The sequence below is a fragment of the Pempheris klunzingeri genome, chromosome 5 (genome assembly GCF_042242105.1).
Source record: "Pempheris klunzingeri isolate RE-2024b chromosome 5, fPemKlu1.hap1, whole genome shotgun sequence".
Lineage (NCBI taxonomy): Eukaryota > Metazoa > Chordata > Actinopteri > Acropomatiformes > Pempheridae > Pempheris > Pempheris klunzingeri.
The window spans coordinates 9,743,734-9,766,571 of record NC_092016.1 but is presented as its reverse complement, the minus strand read 5'-3'; the positions used below and the strand labels follow the sequence as shown (position 1 = coordinate 9,766,571).

The 22,838-nt window shown below is 40.1% G+C and overlaps 2 protein-coding genes across 2 annotated transcripts; both read right to left on the bottom strand.

Moving 5' to 3' along the window:
- Nucleotides 1-4,524: 4,524 nt before the first annotated feature.
- Nucleotides 4,525-12,179, bottom strand: hbp1 (HMG-box transcription factor 1). The gene is made up of 11 exons (XM_070831293.1): nt 12,143-12,179; nt 10,396-10,556; nt 10,124-10,304; nt 9,569-9,689; nt 9,365-9,479; nt 8,779-8,900; nt 8,286-8,442; nt 7,886-8,030; nt 6,115-6,402; nt 5,553-5,694; nt 4,525-5,448 (listed from the first exon to the last, which is right to left on the bottom strand). The coding sequence occupies exons 2-11, from the start codon at nt 10,466-10,468 to the stop codon at nt 5,431-5,433; spliced, it is 1,362 nt and encodes a 453-aa protein (XP_070687394.1). The 5' UTR covers nt 10,469-10,556; nt 12,143-12,179; the 3' UTR covers nt 4,525-5,430.
- A 1,623-nt stretch (nt 12,180-13,802) lies between these two features.
- LOC139200893 (cAMP-dependent protein kinase type II-beta regulatory subunit) lies at nt 13,803-20,116 on the bottom strand. Its single transcript, XM_070830058.1, has 11 exons — nt 19,789-20,116; nt 18,629-18,664; nt 17,691-17,743; nt 17,429-17,512; nt 17,086-17,192; nt 16,730-16,883; nt 14,793-14,894; nt 14,628-14,702; nt 14,440-14,508; nt 14,214-14,349; nt 13,803-14,095 (listed from the first exon to the last, which is right to left on the bottom strand). The coding sequence occupies exons 1-11, from the start codon at nt 20,051-20,053 to the stop codon at nt 13,962-13,964; spliced, it is 1,215 nt and encodes a 404-aa protein (XP_070686159.1). The 5' UTR covers nt 20,054-20,116; the 3' UTR covers nt 13,803-13,961.
- Nucleotides 20,117-22,838: the final 2,722 nt, after the last annotated feature.

The following is a 22,838-nucleotide window of genomic DNA, read 5'->3' as shown; positions in this document are numbered from 1 at the left end:
TGTCATGTCTTGATGTCTCATTAGCTGTGTGCTCTGGGCTTATTGATCCTGGGAGACGTTAATTACGTTATCATAGCTTGAGTTGTATCTTTCGATATAGTGAACTCAGGAAATGAGGATACGAGGCTGATTATATTTACTGTTTTCTGTCGTGTACTGACTCGAGCGTCTGTCTGAACCCCGAATATAATTTCTTGGAAAATATTAATCGATTAATGTGCGGGCAGTAATCAGAACTCATTTTGATCATTTTCACAGAAGGGATCGCTTTTGCTATCTGACTTCCTCTCTTTTATTTCCATTATATTAGGACTGTACCAAACAGTAATCATCTTTGTTGACTTATGTGATCTTTTTTTTTTTTTTTGATTATTCATTCAGGCCATTGAAGTGTCTAAGGATTCACTATTCCAACTTTTTCTTTTCCTAAACCAAGTATGTATCTAAATAAAACTGTGTAAACCACAAAGTCTGCAACTGATTTGGATCACGTCCATGTATATTACCATGTTGTTAACATTAACACTATCACCTCCTGATTATAATGTCGTTCTTTTTAGGCATTTAAGCCCTGACGTCACATTCAACTTGACTGTTAATGTTAACTTAATGTTAATCGCCTTGAAATTTTGTATAGACATTCACAGTCCCCAGAGGAGGAATCCTACTGATTTTGGTGATCCTTGTCCTGTGAAATGTCTCAAAATCTTTTGGATGGATTGACACAAAATTATGAGACTTTGGTTTATATTAAATTATTGTGAACATAGTAAATATTATATCTGCTTAACATCTGCAAGTTGTTGGCTGAGTTTTTATGGTAGTAAAGGGTTATTTCACACTCTGTTGGCCGATAGAAGAGGTCGTCTAGAAAGTGACTCAGTGGTTTTCTCCATGAACAGCTATGTAATCCAGGGCAGCAGCTATAGCATGACCATTAGTGTGGATTAGTATGCCGCGCAGCGGTCGTGTCTTCAGCTTATCTTTGTTTGACTCTACCGTGATTTCTGTCCTCTTGGCTGTTCTGTTGTTCGGCTGTCAGACCAAAGTGCAAATTCTATCAGCAGGAGTTTATTCAATTCAGTTCTCCGTTTCCTGAAACCTGTGGACCAAGAAAATAGAACGATTTTCCCCATTTCACAGTGTCCACACGCCATCCAATTAGGGCTCCGAAACACAAGGGAGAGAAAGCATAGGCAGGCAGCGGTGTGGGCAGTATAAAAGGACAAAAGAAGAACGGCAGGTTATACAATGTAGTTGGAGAAGGAACACAACAAAACAGGAGGGAACTGTGGTGCCTTTGAACACCATCATACACACTTTTATATAGCATGTGCTCTGTTTAACTGGATTTATGTATTGCTTTTGATCATTGTTTTTCACTTTCAATGCTGTGTCATGTAAATTTCTTTTCTGGAGCACCTTGGTAGCCCAGTGGCACGCCGCATGGCCGTGTGGTCACAACCGTCGCCAGTTCGACCTCTGTTGTATGTCACACTCCTCCCTCTCCCCTGTTTGCTGTCAGCCTCCTCACTATCCAATAAAGGTAAAGAATGGTTTTCATATTATGCAAAAATGACTGCGTAATTTAGGTCTCTACTAAGTAACTAGAAATTCTGCTATGAAAATCCTGAAGGTGTGTTTATGGTCATGTGTCTTCATTACATATTTTGTTACGAGAGAGCACTGCCAAGTTTATTTAAAGAGTAGGTCATTTGTCAGGTTGACCATGTAAAATTTGGTCCAAACAGGAAACCAAAGAGTTTTCTCTCACTGCACCAGAAGCTTGGCTTCAGCTTCAGTTGTGTGTTCTGCATTTCACCGTCAGACAGATTCTCACCAGCATCCTGTCGCTTTGGAGCTCGCTCTGAATCAACAGCCAACTCTTGAATGAGGGTTCGATTCAGCGAGCACAGGTTTCTTTGAGAGTGTTGCTCAGTATTGCCCCCCCCCCGCAGCTGTGATGGGCAGAACCACCGCACCTCCTGCTCCTGCAGTGGGTTTCAATCACCGGGTGGCTGAGTTTCTCCCTGACTGATAGAGGGTGACAAGATAACATTCAGTGTTCCTCACTGGCCTCTTAACGGGGCAGAGTTTGTGAGGTTAAATGTTAAGCTGTCCATCACATTTCTCTCTAAAATCTGTCCAGCAGCAGGATTATAACTACTTTAGGTGAGATTGAATAAGACAAAGCACAGGCACAGACATGTCACCATAGCCACTGTGCATTTTAAACCAACCGACTAAATTACTGACACACAAAAGTATGTACTAAAGCGTATATATCACCAAAAGAACTCCAAAGAACCCTTTTGTGCCTCGCCGCTCTGCCTCCTACTTCACCCGTCACTATTGACAATCCAGTGAACCTGCAATAATCATCAGCTTTCTTCAAATGTCATTGCACCAGAGAGCTGCCAGTGATGGCTGAGAAGGAGCAAAAAAAAAATTCCACTTATCTCTTTTTTTTTTGGTTTTTTTTTTTACCTGCAGTCTTCTTCTCATATCAGCTCATCTTTCCTAAATTGTCACAGTATCTTGCACAAGTATCTGACAGTTATTTTGCACTAATGTAAAAGCCATTCACTCACACTGAATCCCAGTCCAGCTGCTTTTTTGTCTGAACAGATTATACATAATAAAACTCTGTAACCAGTAAACAGTATAAAAAGAAAAAAAAGAACTCTGACAGATCAAGTATCCCTAACAAGAAGACTGCCAGACACAAACACTCTGACAAAGACACAGTCTGCTATCTCTCAGTGAATAACTAAAGCTAATTGTCCCTAATTAGACACTTTGATTAAGGTGCAGCTTCTGATTTAAGAGGAAGCCAGCAGTGATGATCACTGTCTCAGTTTCTCTCCATTCTAATTGTTCATTTTAGTATTCATTTCCTCTTTAATTGTTCCTGTCAAAAGACCTTATGCATAAAATCCCTGCCATTTGTGCAAAATTACACCCTTCTCTGTGGATTGCTACCCAGTGACCTTAAATGAATTACATAATTTTTTTATTGCTGTTTTTAAGTCCTCAACAGCATCTTGGCAAGATTTTTGATTCTTTTCCCCCGTTTCATCCTCAAGTAAACCTCAGCACAGCAGCCATTAAAAATCAAAAGTGAGAAGACCCCGGCTCGTGTGTCTTTTTAGAGCAGCATGCCATCTTCCTTCACTGTATTGTCAGAAAAGTAAAGTTCAGAACTGGACAACTCTCCCTCCGTGTTGCGTAATCTGCCTCATGACATTGACGCATTGTTTTAATTTACAAAACTGTGACAAGATTTGAAAAATGCTTTTAATTTCTGAGTGAAATAACGACCATTTTCTTTACTTCTCCGTTTAAACTTGCGGTGGTGTTGAGCCAGAAGCACATCTGGCACAACTTTCCATTTCCTCGAAGAGTCGATGAAGTATTCAACTTGCATCATGTCGGAGCGGCCTGTTACAGATATGCTATAATTAGATTCCTGTGATTGAGAGGCTTGCAGTGTGTTGATCATTGTTCTTTCATGGGGCACGCAGCGCTGTGAATCTCATCCTTTCAGACTAGCAGGGCCCTCAACATATTCAGAAACATGAAAGTAACTTCCCAATGTTCATGAATAATTTGATGGATGTTGGCTTTTTCTTACAGAATATATGTAGTGAGGTGAAATGCATAACATTAGCTGCTATTTTATACACGGCAGCAACATGTTCTAGTTGCCTAAACCACAAATATAATATTACCAATGCCGTCTCTATGTTGACCTTAGAATCACGATATCTGTTAGAAAGAGAGGATCGAGATGGGAGATGTTTTTATCATGGAGAAAAAAGCTGTTTGACTTCCAGAGAAGGAAAATAGGGTGACAGCACCCTCTGGAGGTAACAGTGAAAATTCTGTCTCAAAATTGGTACTAATGTTGTTTATTATGTGGGTCTGAATATTGTATAATACATTTTTTTAATTATTTCTTTATGCCAGCATGAGCAACAAGGTAAATTAAGCACCTTTTGTACATGTGACTGCATCAGTGGGCATTTTGTGAAAATTCAAGTCTTCCTTTGACTTGGATTGTGTCCAGTTAAAAGCTTATGATAATGTGTTTCTTTCATTTTCATTTCCTTTCAGATCCTTTTTCATCTCCAGGGGAAGAGGCCAGGGTTTCAGTAAGTATAAGATTCAATTAAAACCTTGAGCATAGTCCTCATTCAGACCAAGATAGAATAATCCTGCCTCAGTACAATTGCTCCTTGGGAGGCTTTGTTAGCATCTGCGCATGATGGTTTTGATGTGGCTGACCAGCAGACAAACTGAAGATTAAAACACACTTTGGACGTTTCAGATCAGTGCGTGACGAGAGCTCTCGAAGCCTGAGATCAAATTTGCCTCGTTATGTAAGGACACACACGTAAGAGCAGGGAGACGGTAATTCTTGAAAGCGTAAGAGAGGCAAAAACATGCTGAAATGTATTCAGACACAGAGCCACAGGCTGTGATTACAGTTTATGAGAAATAATCAAACACTCGAATTGGATGCAAGTTTAAAAAAATTATTTATAATATGATACAAGGATATTTTGTGCAAGAGGTTGTTGGGGCTGTGAAACCTGTACATTATGAACAAAGCACTTAAAATTCAGTGGCAACCTGAAAGCAGAACATGGCTAGTGGGCCATGATTGTGTCAAACGGCTATCTATCAAGATACTAGCTGTATTATACAAATGGTTTCCACCAGTATACAATGGCTGTATAGGATTAGATTACATATTTATATAAAGTGCAAAAAAAAAACAAACACTTGCAGTGAAGGCCTGAAGTGCTGTGTGACTGAGTGTAAACCCACCACCACATGCTGAAAGCCTTCTCGTCATATGGCCAGGCTGTCGGGCAAAAATCAATCTAAAGACTTGGCAGGGTAGTATCACAAACTGTTGACCATAGTTCAGAATATATACTGTATTACAAAATGTATGAAAGGGTTACGAATCTGTGCAATATATTGGATCTTACAAATATAGTCATTATGAACAGTTGTGAAAAAGTTATGTAAAATTCCCCTTTTTTTACAATTATAAATACACGTGTTGTTTGCTGCTCCTCCTACACTGAAGCATAGCACCGCAGGCTCTCATTGTTCAACCTTGAATATGAAATAACCTGAAATAAATGAAAAGGTTCAATCCTGTTTCAGGGGAGTAAGACATCTTTGACATTAGAGATATAAGAAAATATATGCACTGTTAGTGACTGAGTACATGTTTTGTTTATAGGACATAATTCTGGTTTTTCTCTAATAATATTTCATGGTTATAAAAAGCAAGTGAATTCAGCATCACAGTTGAGTCTCAAGAATACAGGAGAGCAAAGAGGCATCAAGCGGTCCGTCAGACTCAGTCCAGCACCTCTCTATGCCGAAAACACCAACATTCTGGGGGATTATCTAGGTCTGCTGGGAACCCTGTTGAAACATGACATGAGTTGTTGGGGGGGACACATGCTTGAAACCAAAGACAGTCAGTAAGGCAGCACAATGTGGATGTTCTAAAGATAGCAGGTGCTTACAGAGTTGGTTCTTTTACGTTTCCAGCAGTCTGGATTGAGTCTTTTCTGCTCCTCAGCCAGAGCCTTGGCTTCCATGGTGTACATCCTCCTCTCCTCGCTCTTCATCTTCTTCCACTTATCACCCAGGATGACGCTAATGGCTCTGGAGGGTAAGATTAGAGACACAAGATCAAGGACTTGGTTTTTCTAAATATAATTCTTTAATATTTTCTAGGTTGAGATTTTAAACTTTGACAAAATGTTATTAGTATTAGAACTAGTCACCCACCACTTTAAGAGTTACTTCTCTAATTTGTTACTTAAATAATTACAGAATTGACAGCATGACAGACAAAGTTCCTCTGCACATGATTCATTCTTTTTCTTAATATTTTACTGTGATACTTTATCCTCACACTGTGACATTGCTCCGCTCAATATTTATCATCACATCACATCCTGTTTCAGAACAGAGTGAGGGCCAGTTTCATTGAATGGATGGCAAATGTGACCGAGCCTTAACATTGTGACACAGAGATATGAATGGTTGTTTGAATAAGAGCACTGGATCTCATTTGCATACCTGTTGTCCTTCCCAGGATACATCTGTGTGTACTCCACTCTGTACTTCTTGGCAAAGAGCATGAAGGCATTCATTGGCCGCTTGCATTTCGTAGGCGTGGCACTACTGGCTGTCCCTGAGGTGTGGCTCCTGTTTGATTTGCTAGCCGAGGATTGTGGGGAGCTGGAGCGCTCAAGTTTATCACAGTCTGGACTGACAGCACCCCCACTGGACAGGGAGGTCCTGCGCTGACGAGCCATGCTGCTGAGAACATACACTGCTGAGGAATCTAGTGGGGTGAAGTCGTAGCTGCAGGAGAAATGAGATAAAAGACAGATGAGTTTAATACTTTTTCATCCAATCTGTCACATTCTGTCTGCAATTTAGTGTTTTCAAATGTGTGTACATGTGCTGTTTGATACAAAATGTTCCAAAAATCGTCATGTTGTCACTTTAAAATTCTGCTGCACTCAACACATTTGTCTTGGTGTAAAAAATGTCTCAAATGCTGTACATTTAAACTATTCTAGAAATGCTGTCTAATGATTAAATGCAGCATCATATTTATAAAGAAGTTATTTTGTTTTTAAGATACAGAGGATATGCCTTCCTATTTTTGTGGGTTTTATTTCAAGTTATAAAAAGATACTGGAAATATTTCACTTTTGATGTGCTGTATAATTTTGATCTGCAAACCACAGTTCACAAAAATAAAAGTCTCTACAAACTTTTTCTTTATGAAAGGCTAAGATTAAGATGATTACATGAGGAATACCAGCCTCGTGAAATGTTCAACTGCTTGGAAATGATGCACACTTAAACAAACCTGAAGCTAAAGGTTATTATTATATTATGAAAAGATGTGTGTGTGTGTGTGTGTGCATGCTCAACACAAATGCTTCCTTTGCTTCTCTGACAGATGAATCGTACAGAAATCCACTTGCATTGGCTATAACATAACAATGTATCAATTTACACTGTGAAGACGATGTGTGTCGTAGTGAAGAACCTACGGAGTTATGTAAAAGTAAATTAATTACGTGCAGACCGAGTGACCACAACCAGGCAGTGGAGGTAGCCCAGCACCTACAGACCTGGCTGCCCAGAGAGGAGAGTCTGTGACCAGTGTGACAACTACAAAAACTCCCAGAGTTCCTCTAACTCTGCGACTAGGAGAGCCTTCCTCCCCGACTGCTGTGTAGTGGCAGCAAAATATGTAGCATCCATTCATAATCTCAAGTTTACTAATGAATGTTTATTATGACTGTAGTTTGTCTTAGTATACTGTGACAACATTGTATTGTATGCAGTCATGCCAATAAAGCCACTTGAATTGAAATATCAGCCCATTCTGCAGCTCCCCTCGGCCTTGCAGAGCTTTCCAGTGAGTTTCTATGATTAGCTGTCAAGCCTGCAACTTTACTGTTCTGGTCACTCTCACTGCTCCCATAACATCCTTCTCAGCCAAAATATGCAGCTTGAAATCTGCAATAATTCAAGTTCTGAACACAGCGTTGACATATCATGACATTTTAAATTGACATGATGAAGAGTGAACCAGAACAGTAAAGTAAGTTGTGGGTCTGACAGCTTAATAATGAGCTGAAACTACAAAGATTCATGAAACCGAGGGGAGCTGCACAGTTGGGTGATAATTCTCTGCAGGTTCATCACCACGAATGACACCTTTCACATTGTCATTCATCATTTGATAACTATAAAAATATTGATAATAGCTACTTTAAATGTCTTCTTTACACAAAGCAAGATCACATTAGTTATAAGATTGTACCTTCTGAAAGTGTCAAAGACGACAGAGTCGTCGCAGTTAATGGCATCTGGGTGGTTTGGTGGCAGACACACGTCGCCCAACTGCATCTCATAGCAAGGGATCCCATGGTGCACCACAGTAAGGCTCGGATAAAAGGAAGACCATCCTGAAAAACAGATGGTAAATTACTGATTTGATCATAAAACTCTCGTTTTAAATTATTTGGCGAACAACATTTGGTCAGTGGAAGCTTCTGATGGCAAAGGCCAATTTAACATATGACTATACAATCTGGCATCATTTTCCTTCCATATCTTGCCAACACAGCTGACATTTATCGTATGTTTTGCCTGCAAACATAACCTGCAGTCACTATTTGTTCTTACTCTGAACATAAATAATCAAAGATGTCTTATTTTACCTTTATTTTTGACAAAGAATGGGTGATCCAACCGGCATTCAGCTGTTAAAGGGCTGTCATCAGGCGAGCCTGGGTCAAAGGTCAGTTTAAGAACTGCCTGGCCATAAGATACCGTCTCCTCATGGCTCACCAACTTCAGCCCCTCTGAACCATATCTCTGTAAATGAAGCAAAGGACCATTAAGAGGAGTCTTTACTCAACAGCAGAGAGGAACTGGTGTGAAAACAAATGGGTGTCTTACTGCCTGAAAACTTGGTTTCTATAATGAGACTACTTTACTGTGCACCTCCAGTGTTAGCCTGGCTGCCACCCTGTGGCCATTCCAGGCCATTTTAATGTCTACTGGCACCACAGTGAACCAAAATAATCACTAGTCAGCAGTGCAGCAATACTAAACATATGGTGGACACATCTGGAAGGCATTTTCTGAAGTACAGCAGATCATTATGAAATTCTTTTAGACTTAAATACTAAACTCACTATTGTCGCCTACCTTAAGAGAGGAGGAGGAGGAGGGCATCATGGTTTCATCATCTGAGTCATCATCAGAGTCCCTGAGTTCATCAGCTTCCTGCCACTCCACATTAGGACCTCTATGGAAGCGCAGGCGAGTTCCTGAATATATCAACACAGCAATGTGACATGATGAATAAGCAGATGTGTGTTGTGCTGGAAAACAGATGCAATACTTCAGTTTAGACACCAGAGGTCAGAATTTCTTCACAAATGTTTGCAATTCATGCTCATTCTGATTTGGAAGTTAGAAGAGTTTTACTTGAAGATAAAAATAAAATAATAAATGAATAATAAGAAAACACACAGTTTTCTTATCTCATCACAAATGGTACTTTTTCCAAGAAACGTTAACAGATTTAAGAAAACATTAATGAATGACATTACTGTTTTCTAAAAGGGGGTACATGTTTACACTAGAATGTGGATTGTGCCTTTAAGCTATGAGGTAGAATTCTGAAGACTATTTTTTCTTTTTTCTTTCAAGAAATTCTTGGAAAAGCTCAGCGTTAACTTTAGTGTGTGTCTGAGGTGCGGTGTGTGTGTGCACTGGTGTATGTATGGACCTTTTAGGAAGCAATGCCAGGCTGTGGAGGGCCAGGAGTGAGACCAGGCCATGTCTTCATCATCAGAGAACGATGAGGACATTGAGAAAACTCCAGACTCTGATTCACTGCTTGCCTGTTGTGAATGATAAGAAACATCTTAAAATGGCATCAGTAAAAACTAAGAAATAATCTCTGAGTTTACAGGATTGGATGAAAGGTTACCCTGACACGCCTGCGCTCCCTGAGGTGGCCTCTGGACGGGTTGGGAGCACTACTGGCTAATGGGGGACGGGCGTAGGAATGTAAACTATTACTGTTGCCAAAGATATGAACTGGAGAGGATCTGGAAAAAAAAAATACAATATCATAAACATGCAGCATTATATCATGGCTAATAAATGCACATATTAGTGATACTGTACTTTTTAAAAAGTGATATTTAGAATCTACAAACAGTCTATTGTTCAGCATCAGCAGGACTATTCAACAACACAAGACTGGCCAAATTGGCCTGTGAAAATGGTAATAAAGATATAAACACAGTGAGTCATTCGCTTTAATTATTGCAAAAGATCAGAAATATTTCAGAAAATGTTTCACAACACATATTCACTGTTATGCGGTTAACTTGCAAATCCTGCTCTGTGGAATACCCCCAGGGGTACCAGTGTGTACTTATGTTATGACCTCTGTTGTCAACTTCTCTTCGAGTTTATGTCACACATATGCATTCATAAGATTTGACTGATTTTACTGCTTGTGTGTTTTGGTACAAACCTCTTATGTGGGGCATTCTTCAGCAGGGGGCTCTGAGGACTGGTGGCAATGTTGGCCAGTTCAGCGAGCCAGTTGGTGTTGGGGGAGCAGCTGAGCTCCTGGTGAGACACCCCTGCTCCAACCTGAAATAACCCTGGAGACCTCTGGTCCTCCTCCACCTCCTGCAGCTCTGGCATGTCATCTGCGGAGAGCGCAACAGTAATATTCAGAATTAATATGTGGAAAAGCTCAGTTTGCTTCAATTTGAAATGCGACATCTTGCTTGTTATTACCAAAATCCATGTGGCACCCAGGCGAGGAAGGGAGGTCCTCATTACACTTGAGTGGATCAAACGACTCGTCCATTCTCGTTATATTCAGCTTTTCTGTCTTTTTCTTTTACAAGCTGCAGGTCAGTTTACTCAGCTTCCATCATCATAATCTGCCAAATCAGCTGGTTTTAGGTATTAAAAAAAAAAAAGAAAAGAAACATTTAGCAACCTCTGCAACTGTACAGTACAATACATGTATGCATCTTTTTTACCTCACTTTACAATGTGCAATACTTTGTAATATCTCCCACTTGTATCCTATATAGTTTCTATTATTCTTTTATACTTCCTCTACCGTAGCTGTACATATTTTCCTCCTCGTCTGCTGTGACACTGTAAATTTCCCTGTCGTGGGACTAATAAAGAAATATCTTATCTTATCTGTCTTATCTAGCTGTCACAAACAAAGAGTACTGCTGCACAGTTCCATTTGCAATGTTGTTTCGGTCAGACTTAGAATAATAACCACTTATAATTAATGAAAATACATTCTTTATAATCGCATACATAATTGTGAATGGTGATATTTGGATTACAAAGTAGTATGGTTTCATTATGAAATAACGAAAGGACTTGTGACTTATGAAGAGCGTTAGCATAACACACATAATTCGACAAGATTTCTCACCACAGCAAGTAAAATATAGCTCAGACATGAGTACGTTATCTTTGTAAGACATGTCATGTGTTGCATCAATGTAAAGGAAAAGGTAGCGGGCCTTCAGGGAAGCCTTTGTCTCTGAATCGACACAGTAAACCTCTGTGACTGGTCATGTGACCCGCTGCGTGGAGGCCTTGTTTATAAACTTAAAAAGGATTTGGCGCATGCGCATCAGGGCTCATTCATTCATAACTGCGTAGCAAAAGTGGTAAATAGCAGGACATTGTGTGAAAAAGTGGCATTTAGAGGCTCAAAAACACGACGTGGGAGGAAAAAATGTGGAAGAATATCGACGAGAGCGATTTTTTTTATACTGGTTGACAGTAATGTTGTCTTCACGCGACGTACGAAGTAAAAAAAAAAAATACAACAACAAATTGATGAAAAAATAAATGGAGCAGCGAACATCAGATGAATCAGTTTACACAGAAGAACTAATGGTAGTTAACGGTCTTGACCACAGGATCAACGGTCGCTTTGACAAACCGTTGCTTCGACTTCGTGAACGCGGATATACAGACAAAGCGCCGTCGATAAAAACGCTTTAAAAGTATTGTCGTGTCGAAAAAGACAGTGTGAGGCCGAGGCCCGCTGTTTCCCCCTCTCCTCAGAAGCAGCAGCAGTGTCCTCAGCTCAAGCCCACAGGCTGTCGGGTCTAACGCTGTAAACAAAAGAATGTCAACAAGTTGAGGCATGACGCAACCCTCTGCCCCGATGAAAATGAATGACACGAAAACCACCAGAAGCCTTCCGACGACATTTTCACACTAGTCAAAGCAGATTTCACCAAACGAGTGACTTGTTTCGACACACAAATCTGCGGTCGGACGGGCTTGTTATCGACAAAACAAGCCCAATGGTTTTTTTTCGTCACAGCGAAAAAAACATTGTCGAGCACAACCTGCCATTCGACGTAAAAATAAACGCGTGACAACCCCGAGAAAGCGCCATGTTAGGCCTGCAAAGGCGCGGATCACGCAGCGCTCAAGTAAAAAACTAGTTTGAACCTTTTATTTGTTCGAAAAAAGTAGTGAACTTCCCACTTACCAAACCTGTCGCCATCAAGAAACTCTATGGCATTCACTCGAGGGGTGGGAATAAGCGTTTCCAGAGAAGGCCTCCTATTGGTGGATAAGAACGTCAACAACAAGAATCCGGGTATTCCATTGGTCGATACTGTTGAGAAAAACATGGAGGGCGGGGCCTACTCTGTTGATCATCGTGTCATTGGTTGAAAGTACATGCCTGTTACTACCCCGTAACAGCTGATTGGCAATACCAGGAACAATACATGGTTATTTTTTTATCTGCAATGTTGCAACTACTGCAAGAAGTACGAAAACACATATTTCTGTCTAGATTCCCCCTTTCTTTCCTTTGCAAATCATTGCTTTGACTTTTTACTGTAAAATCTGGTGAATGAACAAATGAATGACTGAATAACTAACGACTGAATGGTGAATGAGTGACTGACTGATGAATGAAAAGCTTTGAAAGCGTGATATTCCTTCATTTTAACAAATAATTGTGTGACGAGCAAATATAAAAAAAGGTCCTTTATTGACATGAAAAGTGAAACATACAGTACTTTCAGCCAATATTATGGAACTGCCTTCAAAAATGACCAATACAACCTGCACAAAGGGGGGAAATAAATTCAGAATGATTAGATGTTAAACCAGCTTTAAACAGTTTAAGCTGCAATAAACCACAGACGAAATACAGAAGACTTCAATTATTCATTTTAAAAAGACAGATAGAGAGAGAGAGAGACCCACTTTAGATTCCTGTTTAGAGGAAACATCTCAATGTGTTCCCAAACAGTATAAGTTGTTGGCAGAGGTAGACAGCTATAATGGATGTCATAATCAGAATATATGTTTCACCGACACAAAAACAGTATGACTTAAATTTTACATTAAAACACAGGAAAAGCAATTGTCTCAAGACAATTGCCTATAATGACTACAGTCTAGTGGTGCAACTTATTAAATCAAAGGTGGGCCTATATAATAACAGTAAATATTCATTTTCAAATTGTACAGCAATGTGTTGTATATTCTTACAAAACTATCAGCTATCTCTCTGAAGTTTGTTTTTTTTTTTTCCTTTTTTGCAAAAGCATAGTATCAGGCTAACAGCCACAAACACCAACCAACAATGATATACAGTTTATGAACATGTATTCAAGGAATTTAATCTTATGAACAGAAAAGTATTCTGTAAAAATGTTAAAGTACTGCCACATCTACATTCTGTTATGATCAAAATGTTAAAGATGTTATTCAAACACAGAATCAAATGCATCTCTTTTACAAATTGTTTGTCCTTTCTCATGTTGGGGCGCTCTCTTAGCAGTGCACCTCATGCTGTGAGTGTTGGTGCTCTTGCCAAAAATGACAAGAGAATGTGATATATTTGCTCACAATTATCCAGTAAGAAATTAGCTTTGGCATCTGATTTTAACAAACGATGTTTAGAAATGTACAAACGATATTATACTGTAGGCGTAACACTGTGGAGAAAAGGTGAGAGTTCTAACAAAAGTGTTCAATTTAGAAACAAAATATGCATGTGACACCAACAAGTAAAATGCACACTTTTAGGGTTAGAGTTGTGAGAAATCTAATTTAAACAAGTTTTAAGCAAGTCTGCTTTGCTCACTTTACTTTCGTTGTAACACTGCTAAAATGAACTCATACGGGACTGTGACGTAGTCTGTTTTAATTATCTGACACATAAAATGCTGTAGTGGATATTCACATTTATTGTAAGAAAAGCTGTGTAAGTGATTATGGGGGGGGGGGACATCCATACAAGCCTTTTTTTTTCTCCATCCACCGTCTCATGGTCCATTGGCGCCATCTCATGCACTCTGTTGCTCAATACCAGTGCTACTTCCAAACAGGGTGACCAGCTGCTCCTCATAGTTAGCAATGTTCCTCTTCATGATGTCCATGCACGGGCCCAGCAACCTCTCAAAGGCTTTAACATCCAAGACTGCCACAAAAAGAAGAGCACAGGAGTCGGACATAGTTTAGAACAATGGTCATGATCATGGAGATGTTTACATGCTGGGCGTATTATGTGAATAATCATGAAGTTGCACAAAACTTACCCAAGCATTTGACGCTCCCCACAGCATAGGCTGATGCAGCTCTGGGCTTGTTTGTGACAAGCGCCAACTCTCCAAAATACTGGCCCCTAGAGCATGTGGTGATATCCACTTCTTCTTCCTCCTGGTCTTTTTTCGTCTAGCATGAGAGAAAGACACACTATAAAGATACCAGAAAACACCAAAAATGATTTCTTAAAAACTGAAACGGTAGACTGGGCGACCATACCCTGCTTCTTTTCATGGTGATTCTAACTTGGCCAGACTCAACAATGTAGAAGCAATCTGCTAAATCACCCTGTAAAACAAAGCATTAATGTAATAATAAAGGAGCAGAATAGTGTTAATAAATGCTTCATTGTGACAGAAAATAAAAAAGACCAATCCAAGAATAGATCACACAAAGAGATTTATCACCTGAGCAATAATCTGCTGTGAGTCACTGTACACCTTGGTGGACAGTACGTCAACTACCTTCATTCTCTCGGAGAGCTGTGGATGAAAGGATATTAGGTTGACAATAGTGTTGCTGTAAATGCGTTCTGCACTTTCTTAGCGCTGGGGGACAAAGCTAATATTAACCTCTAATGATGTAAGCAGTGGTAGCGTTTCAATGAACGCCTCATACAGCTTCCTCTTCTTGGCATTGTTCTTCACTATTATCCTCCTGAATGTCAGACGATCCTGAAACACAGATTTGAAGCAAAGAAACATTTAAAGAGGCAGTGAAATCCTGTCTCCATGTATTGTTATATACATTATCAAAATGTAAAATAAATGGGACTGCCAACACCACCATGGAAAAAACACAGGTCAAGGTAAAGTCAGCTATATTCCCTGCATGTGTTAAAAAAAAATGTAAATACAAAAAGCACAATTTTCTCTTACTGTTAAATGTTGCAATATTTTTGATTAATCCTCTTGAACTTGGAGGCAAATACATAACATAGGAATACAACTACTACCACTAATAATAATGATAATAATAATAGCAATAATAATAACAAAAACAACTAGATGAAGAAGAAGAATACACATCATACAGAAAGTCTGGCATCACCATCATTTGTAATGTTTTGCTACACTGGTTGGGTACCGACACTCATTTACAGTTTCCCCACAATTTCAGACTGTTCTGGCATCCCTTCACCAAACAATAACTCAACAGGAAACAACATTTTGCAGTAGGGGTCGCTATAAACCAGATTAGCGGATCAGCAGACCACCGAGGAAGTTTCAGGCAGCAGCACCCATGTCCTCATATCCTCCTGCTGCTGCTTTCTTTAGCAGCAGTCTTCTGCTTTACCCTTAGAAGTCTCTCAGTTGTGTGTCATTTCAGCAAGATGATATACAGTTCAGACTCAAATAATAGCTAGCAGCATGGACTATGACAACATGCGGTGGTTGTCATAACGTCTTGCAGGAAACACAAGCTGCTGCCCAGGGCGCCCTCTAGCTGGAAAAAAAAATCCCACCCAAACAAGCAAACATGGCTCTCACTATGTGGTAAAGTGTTCAGAAGGCCCTAAGACGCAGAGTGCTTTAGCATCCTCCCTCCAGTTAAATGTAATTGTTAATTATATAATAGAATCATAAGAATATATAATATAATATGAATATATAAAACTATATAATTGTTAATAGCTAATTGTACTTTAATCCTATGTTAACCAGACTCGAATTAGACTCGCCCCTACTGTACTCTATTGTTTTCTCAGAGGCCCTTCAGCAGCACTGTCCATCCTCTCAGGGGATTGTTGGTTGAACAGGACCAGCTGCTTGTTCACAGACTCAAACACACTACAAGTAACCAGGTCAACAGGGGATACAGCTGCAACCTGTCCAGCCTGCACGCAGATGACATAAATACGCAGTTACCCACAGTTTAAGGACACGACCCCTCACTGAGTCCTTAATGAACAAGCTGCCTCACAGAAAGAGTAGCAACTGCATATTCACAACAGCTTTTCTGGCTACAATTTTTTAAAATAGGTGGATGTTGTTTAACCAAAATTCAACTGAAATTTGACATAAAAAAATCAGAGCCATGTAGGGAATAGAACAGTTTTCACCTTGACTTGTGCTGACAGCCCCAGTTTTCACACTTTATAATCAATAGCATCTTGAGAACTCTGTGGCCTTGGTTCATCTGAGGTGCATATTTCTCCTGAAAGCTGAGGTCTGAATGGGCCACAAAATGTTCGTAAATAGACTTTTTATATGTTCATAAATGTAGTTTTTCAGATTCAGTTTCCAAGTGCATTGGCTTTAACATAAGCATTAATAAACATGTAAGGTAATATTCAGGGGAAGGATCAGTGTTCTCTCATGCTTTGTTGCATTCAGTGGGTTTTGTACAGTCAGACAACACGATCTCACCCATGGTACCAGGTACCAACACTGCCACAGACAACCTGGATATTTACTGTAAATCATAACGACTGACAGCACAGCGTGTTATAAAAACCTGAGCACGGAGCCAACTGTGCTCCTGCATGAGAAATTAATGGTTTACTCACTAGGCACCAAAGGGCTCCAGGCGAGGTGGCGATTATTGTGGCTGCCCTGGGGGTGTTGTACATCAACGCCAGTTCTCCAAAGCTGCCTCGGTTGTCATAGCAGCCTACCAGCTTCTCTGCGCCATCAACCTTCACGAAAATGTTAAACGTCCCACTGAATATAAATACAAAAGAAGAACACGCCATCAGAGAAAATAAAGGCACGGCAACCATACTGGTGTTTCTGGAAATCTTATGTCAGCAGGAAAACATTGATTTTTATGCATTATTTTACAAATATATTGTTTTTAAATGATATATAATCTGATTCATAGATAAAGATGAACTAATGTCATGAAAGTAACATGAAAGATCACCTTTCAATAACATAAAAGTTGTCCCCATCATCATCCTGATCAATGATGTGCTCTCCTTCGGTGCAGAACTTCTCAAAAATGGCATCCAGCACCTGAGACATCTCTTCCTGTGATGTGTCAAATATTTCAATTGAAACAACCATGCAGAACCCACTCAGTGTGCCGTTACAGCTTCTTAAAAATAACCAACTTTTAAAAATCATGCATAGTGCACTGAGCTGTGGCAAAAAAAAAAAAAAAAAATCAGCTGCTGGCTTCAGGCCACAGTCTCTTTTGTGTGATTTAAGAGATGGCAGAGGACAAACCAGAGGAGTGCAGAGTGCTTATAGAACAATCCACTCACCGGATCCAAATTCTTGAACAGAAGAATGTCCCTGCACGCTTCCTGTAGTCTCTGTCTCTGCTCATCAGTTTTTGGGTGGGTCACCTGCAAATTGAAGGACAATCTTGTGATATGACTCTATGAAGGCCGGGACATTAGACTACATACAGAAAACTCTACAATGTTCACAGTTTGATTCAGCTTCAGAGCTACAATTCATGCTGTTTGGAAAAATCATCATCAATATTAAGACAGGATCTTTGTGGTATGAAACTCAGTTTACCCATGGCTCTTTATCCTCCTCATCTTCATCAGGATTGAACGCTTCAGCACACACTGTATGACAGAAATCAACAAATTGGAAGCTCAAAACCAGATGTCAAAAGATTTGAATTTCTTTCTAGCGATTCGTGTTCAGGTGGCCCAGCAGCACAACTCTCATCCCAGAAATGATTCAGTGGCATGCCATAAATCTTTCAATAAAAACTACTTTTCTTGTCTTAAGTGTGGGGCTTTGGGAGGATGCAGTGATGGGGGCACTCAATCTACGTTTCTTTCCTGTGTTTAAAAAAGGCATGATACACTTACAGATAACAGACTCTCATAACAGATGATAAACTTGAATAAAGCTCAGTTGAAATTAAAATGCTAAATTCTTTTCAAATATATGGGAAAATTTACTAAAAAATCTATACCACTATATCAATACTTCAAGTACACTTTCTTTGATTTCATGTAGTGGTTGTTCATTCCCCACCTGAAGTGATAAAAGCTAAGAAATAGGCTTCAAGTGTTACTGAACTCTTTCACTTTTCCTCCTCTCACATTTTTCCACTCAGACTGTCAAACATGCAGACATCATTCTAATACAGTTAAGTTATTCTTGAGGCCTTGTGATTATCACAAGAGAGTGATTGTTATTATTAGTACCAGTGCTAGTGGTGCTTGTTCTGGTCTCCCCACCCGCATCACAGATTAACCACGCTGGAGACAAAGTAGTTTCCCAAACTCTAATAAATCAACACTATTATAATAAGCTGAAGACAGCGAGAAAAGACAGATGGAAAAATACTTCAATATTGCCTCGTACTGGTGCAAAACTGACGTAGTCTCAGTATTCATGTGTCAAAGAAGTTTTATATATTTCCAGAACTGACGCTGTCCAGAGTTTTCCTGCTCCTGGCAGAGGAGGCTTTTAACAGTCAGCCAATGACAACTCACCTGATGCTCTTCTGATGAATCTGTTTATCACCGGGGCTGCAAAAGCAGAAAAACATATTAACATGTTAAATATGATCACAAAGTAAATCTTACAGTCAGTGAATTATTATTACTGGCCTATCACTAAAGGCTGAGGTTTATGCACTGAATCGACATGTGTAATGGAGTATGCCCAGCCCTGCGCTCATTAAGGATCCATATTCATCTGGTTAAAGCCTGAATAAGGACAGCTGCTTTGAAGTGCGTTTGCCTCTTTGAATCACATTTAATTGAGAAAATGTAAAAGACAGCAATGAGTGCCAAGCTCCAACACAATAACAGGGTATGAAATATACATTAGAGAGGAGGTCTCATGCTTAAATAGCCTGCCGGCCAGTGTTTGCCAGGGTGGCTCATTGGAATATCATTAAGACAAGGCTCTGGAGGTGTAATGGGGCCCAAAATACTATAACAACTAGTTTACTGGCTGAGCAAAGCGTCCTAAAACACTACAATAGTTAGTTTTCTGACTGAACATAGTGTCCTTATGTAACCATTGTAGCCAGCCTTGCAGACCCCACCACTCATTGGGATGCTGTGTCAGAGCCCTGGGTTGCTATGCTACTTGCTGCACCTTATGGCAACACTGCACCGGCCATTGTGTTGAATTTGACCACAGATTAGAAAGCAAAAATGAATCTAGGGTTGCTTGCACCGCACCAGAGCTTCATTTTATTTATTTATTTTAACCTTTATCTGCTTTGTCGAATTTTTGATACATAGCCAGGGTAGGCCCATCAGGCCTGCACCTGAAACTGAAAATATTCAAATGACCTCGAGGTGCAGGGTGTCTAAAGAACACACGGTCCGCTTTTTTTTTTGTTTTTCCCCCTTGCAGCTGCTGTGCTTTACCACCTTATCACAAAAGCACGTCTGCATAGCCGAAGAGCAAGACTCGTTCATTAAGCATCCCTCAGCCTCCGTGACCATATAAGGCAACTGGCAGAGCCGTGGTGGATGCAAGGTGGCGAGCGGTGGAGCATCGCTGCGCTCACTGTGCGTCTTATTCTCTCCCACTAAACACAAGCCGCGCAAGCAGCAACACATGCTTATAATCCAAATAAATTCCGGTCATCCACTTCCACATATCTTTCTGATGTACAGTAAATGTATTTTCATACCTATGAATTCCTCGTCATCGTCGTCCTCCTCCTCTCCGTTTTCCGAATCGATCTGCATGGCTTCGTCAATGAAATTGACCGCTTTTCCAGGTCTTGGGGCCGAATTTTGGTCATTGCCAAATGAGGCCTCTTTGGTCTCACTTTCCTTCAGCTGGGTGAAGTACTGTAATGCAAACTCGAGCAAATCCCTGGGCTGATTCCTCAACACTTCCACGGTAAAGCTCTGTAACAGCTCCGTCAGTCCTTCAGGAATTTCTATACTCATTCCTGTTATCAGTCTATGTATGTGGACAAAACCGGTTTGCTGCGAAATGGAATAATCAAAAGCATACAGCTGAGATCAGAAAAGAAAAAAGGCGAGAGCAGCAGACGGGTGTAGTCGGGCCACCCAGTCAGAAAGCCATCCACAGCGGATCCTCTCTTTTTCTTGAATGAAAATGGCTCTGGATTTTTGGTCCAAGCATCTTCTGCTGCTTCTGGCTACAGGAAACCCACGCATGTGACCCAGGAATCCATGGCAACCACCTATCCAGGGATTGCGTATGAGCAGCAGCAGCGCAGAAACTGCAGTCAGACGCCAAATACAAATTATGGGAAAGAGAAACCCTTTGGTATATCAGCCTGGGATCGATTTTCCCTGAGAGAGATCAGATGATATAGTGGATGTCCACATTATGTCTGCTGTCCAATAGTGCGTTTAAAATTCATTGTTTTGTGGCCATGCTTTTTTTTTTTTTTGCACAGAACAGTAAACGTCTCACAAGATCACTTTAAAATGATCCGAAATATAACGATGACAATGGTACATGTAAAATAATGTAAAAAGAATCGAAGAGAAACAGCAAGCAATAGTCCTTATAAGGATAAAAAGATTAATAAATAGGAAATATAACATACATTATCATTCATTTAAAGTGGGTTAAAAAAAACGCTGTAATGTACAGGAGGAACTTGTATACTGTAACTTCACCTTAATCCTAATTATTAAGTACATTTATAAACTAATTTATAGCAGTACCACAAAGTCTCATTATAGGAGTTACTGTTACTATACGGTTCCTTTAATAGCACCAGCAGTTCAGACCCTATTTCTTGTTCCAGAGGGAGAAAAATTATGAAATCTGATGCAAATTTTAATGTCATGGGACCTTCCAGGCAAATATTGTACGCTGCCAGAAAGCTTCACCACACAATGAAACATTAAGCATCTGGAAAAAAAACTAACTGCTGTGAGAAAAAAGCCTGAAAAACTCAAAAACTAAAACATAATAATCAGCACATTATGTAGAAAAGCTGTGATAACTGATGCAGTCATTTGAGTTTAAAAAAAAAATACTGATCAGAGAGTGTGAGTTGTGTTTCTGGCATGAATAAAACCAGCTCTTCCTTTACACTTTCTCAGATACAAGAATGTGCACCATAACATGTGAAACAGGTACTTGCCCTCAGCTGTAACTTTGTAGTTCTCGGGTTGTTCAGCTCAACTTTAAACACAACACAGCACGAAGCAGAGAGAACTTGAACAAGAGAATTGAGAGGACGAGGAAAGATAAAGTAAAAATTGCATTTTCATGACAAACCTTTAGCGTCAGAAGAAATACTGGAGCCTAAAGAAACCCAGAGACAACCAAAATGTGCAGCAGCCCTCCTTTGTCTGTGCCACATTGTGGGGATTAACATGTGCTGGAATTTGATGGTAGAGAGCAGAGGTCAAATGTAGATATGATCATTCTGCAGGTTAGCAGCAAAAAAAAAAAAAAAAAGATCATAACCACTATCTGCCACAGTTGTCCTCTATGGCTCTGCTATGAGACCCCTCCCCCTTCTGTGGCCCACATTTGTCACTCTTTGTTAAGAGGGCACAACATTTTCACCGAAACACTGGAGCACGTCCATGGGGTGGTCTGTAAGGCAACACTGCTGCCGTTTAGCTGCCAGCTCTCGAGCTGCAGGCTGTGAGCCGTCCACCAAAGGGATTTCATTTGGATGTGCACTGCGCACCCCCATCATGGTATCTCCTGTAAGGAGTCATCAGAGGCCGTTGTTGGTAGAGAACGAGCACTGAGCATTCGCCCTGCTCTCTGAACCGTAGATCCTGAAGATAGCTACTGCTTTACTGCTTCCACACGAACCCTGCAGCTGTGGAGTCATTGCACTTCAAAATGCAAAGAATCCCTGAGTTGCCCTCAGGTTGCAACAAGGAAACTAAAAATGCTTGTTCAGTTTCCTTGGGTTGTAGTGAGACTTTGGATTGTCACTTACAAAATGCAGCAAGGTTAAAATGAATACTTGCACATGTGATTGACTGTATACACAAGCAGGAACTGGCCTCTGTTGACATTTACACTCAGTATTTAAACAGTGCAACAGGAGGCAGTCAACCTGCCGTGTTCAAAGATAAGATGACAGATAAGAATATGCACTCAGTTTATTAGGCAGCTAAAAATAATGCAGTCTATTTCAATAGTCCTGCAAGGGATCCCACCTTCATTAATGTTATATTTAGTTTTTGTTTATTTATTTTCATCCCACGCTCCTTGATATCTAAGAGGTGAACTAAATTGTAAAACCACCTGTGGTTTAACATAATACAACACCAAATACTGCAGCCTGCAAAGTGGTAATAAAGTTGAATAAACGCCTCTCTGAAACAGAAAAACTGATTATAACTCCGATCAATGAACAGTACATGATGCCATCTGTGACTAAAGCCATGCAGTGTGAGGTCAAGCCACTATGCAAATTAAACTACAGCTTTTAAATGTATTTTTCTCCATGTAACTGGCTCTCACATATGTCCACCAACACTACGGAAGTCTAAGAACAACTGGGGCATGAAACAGGTGTGACATAAATATTTTATATTAAAAAAAAAGAAACATGTACGTAGTTATCTATCACTGTTTTTGGTAGCAGCTTGATTCTGTTAACTCCTATGGTTCAGCTTTGGCTGCATAAACTCACATCAGGTGTGGGAGTTCATTCATTTCAAAATGTGGGTCACAGCTTTGCCCATATTTTACACATGCAGTGGAAATGTGCTGAGCGGG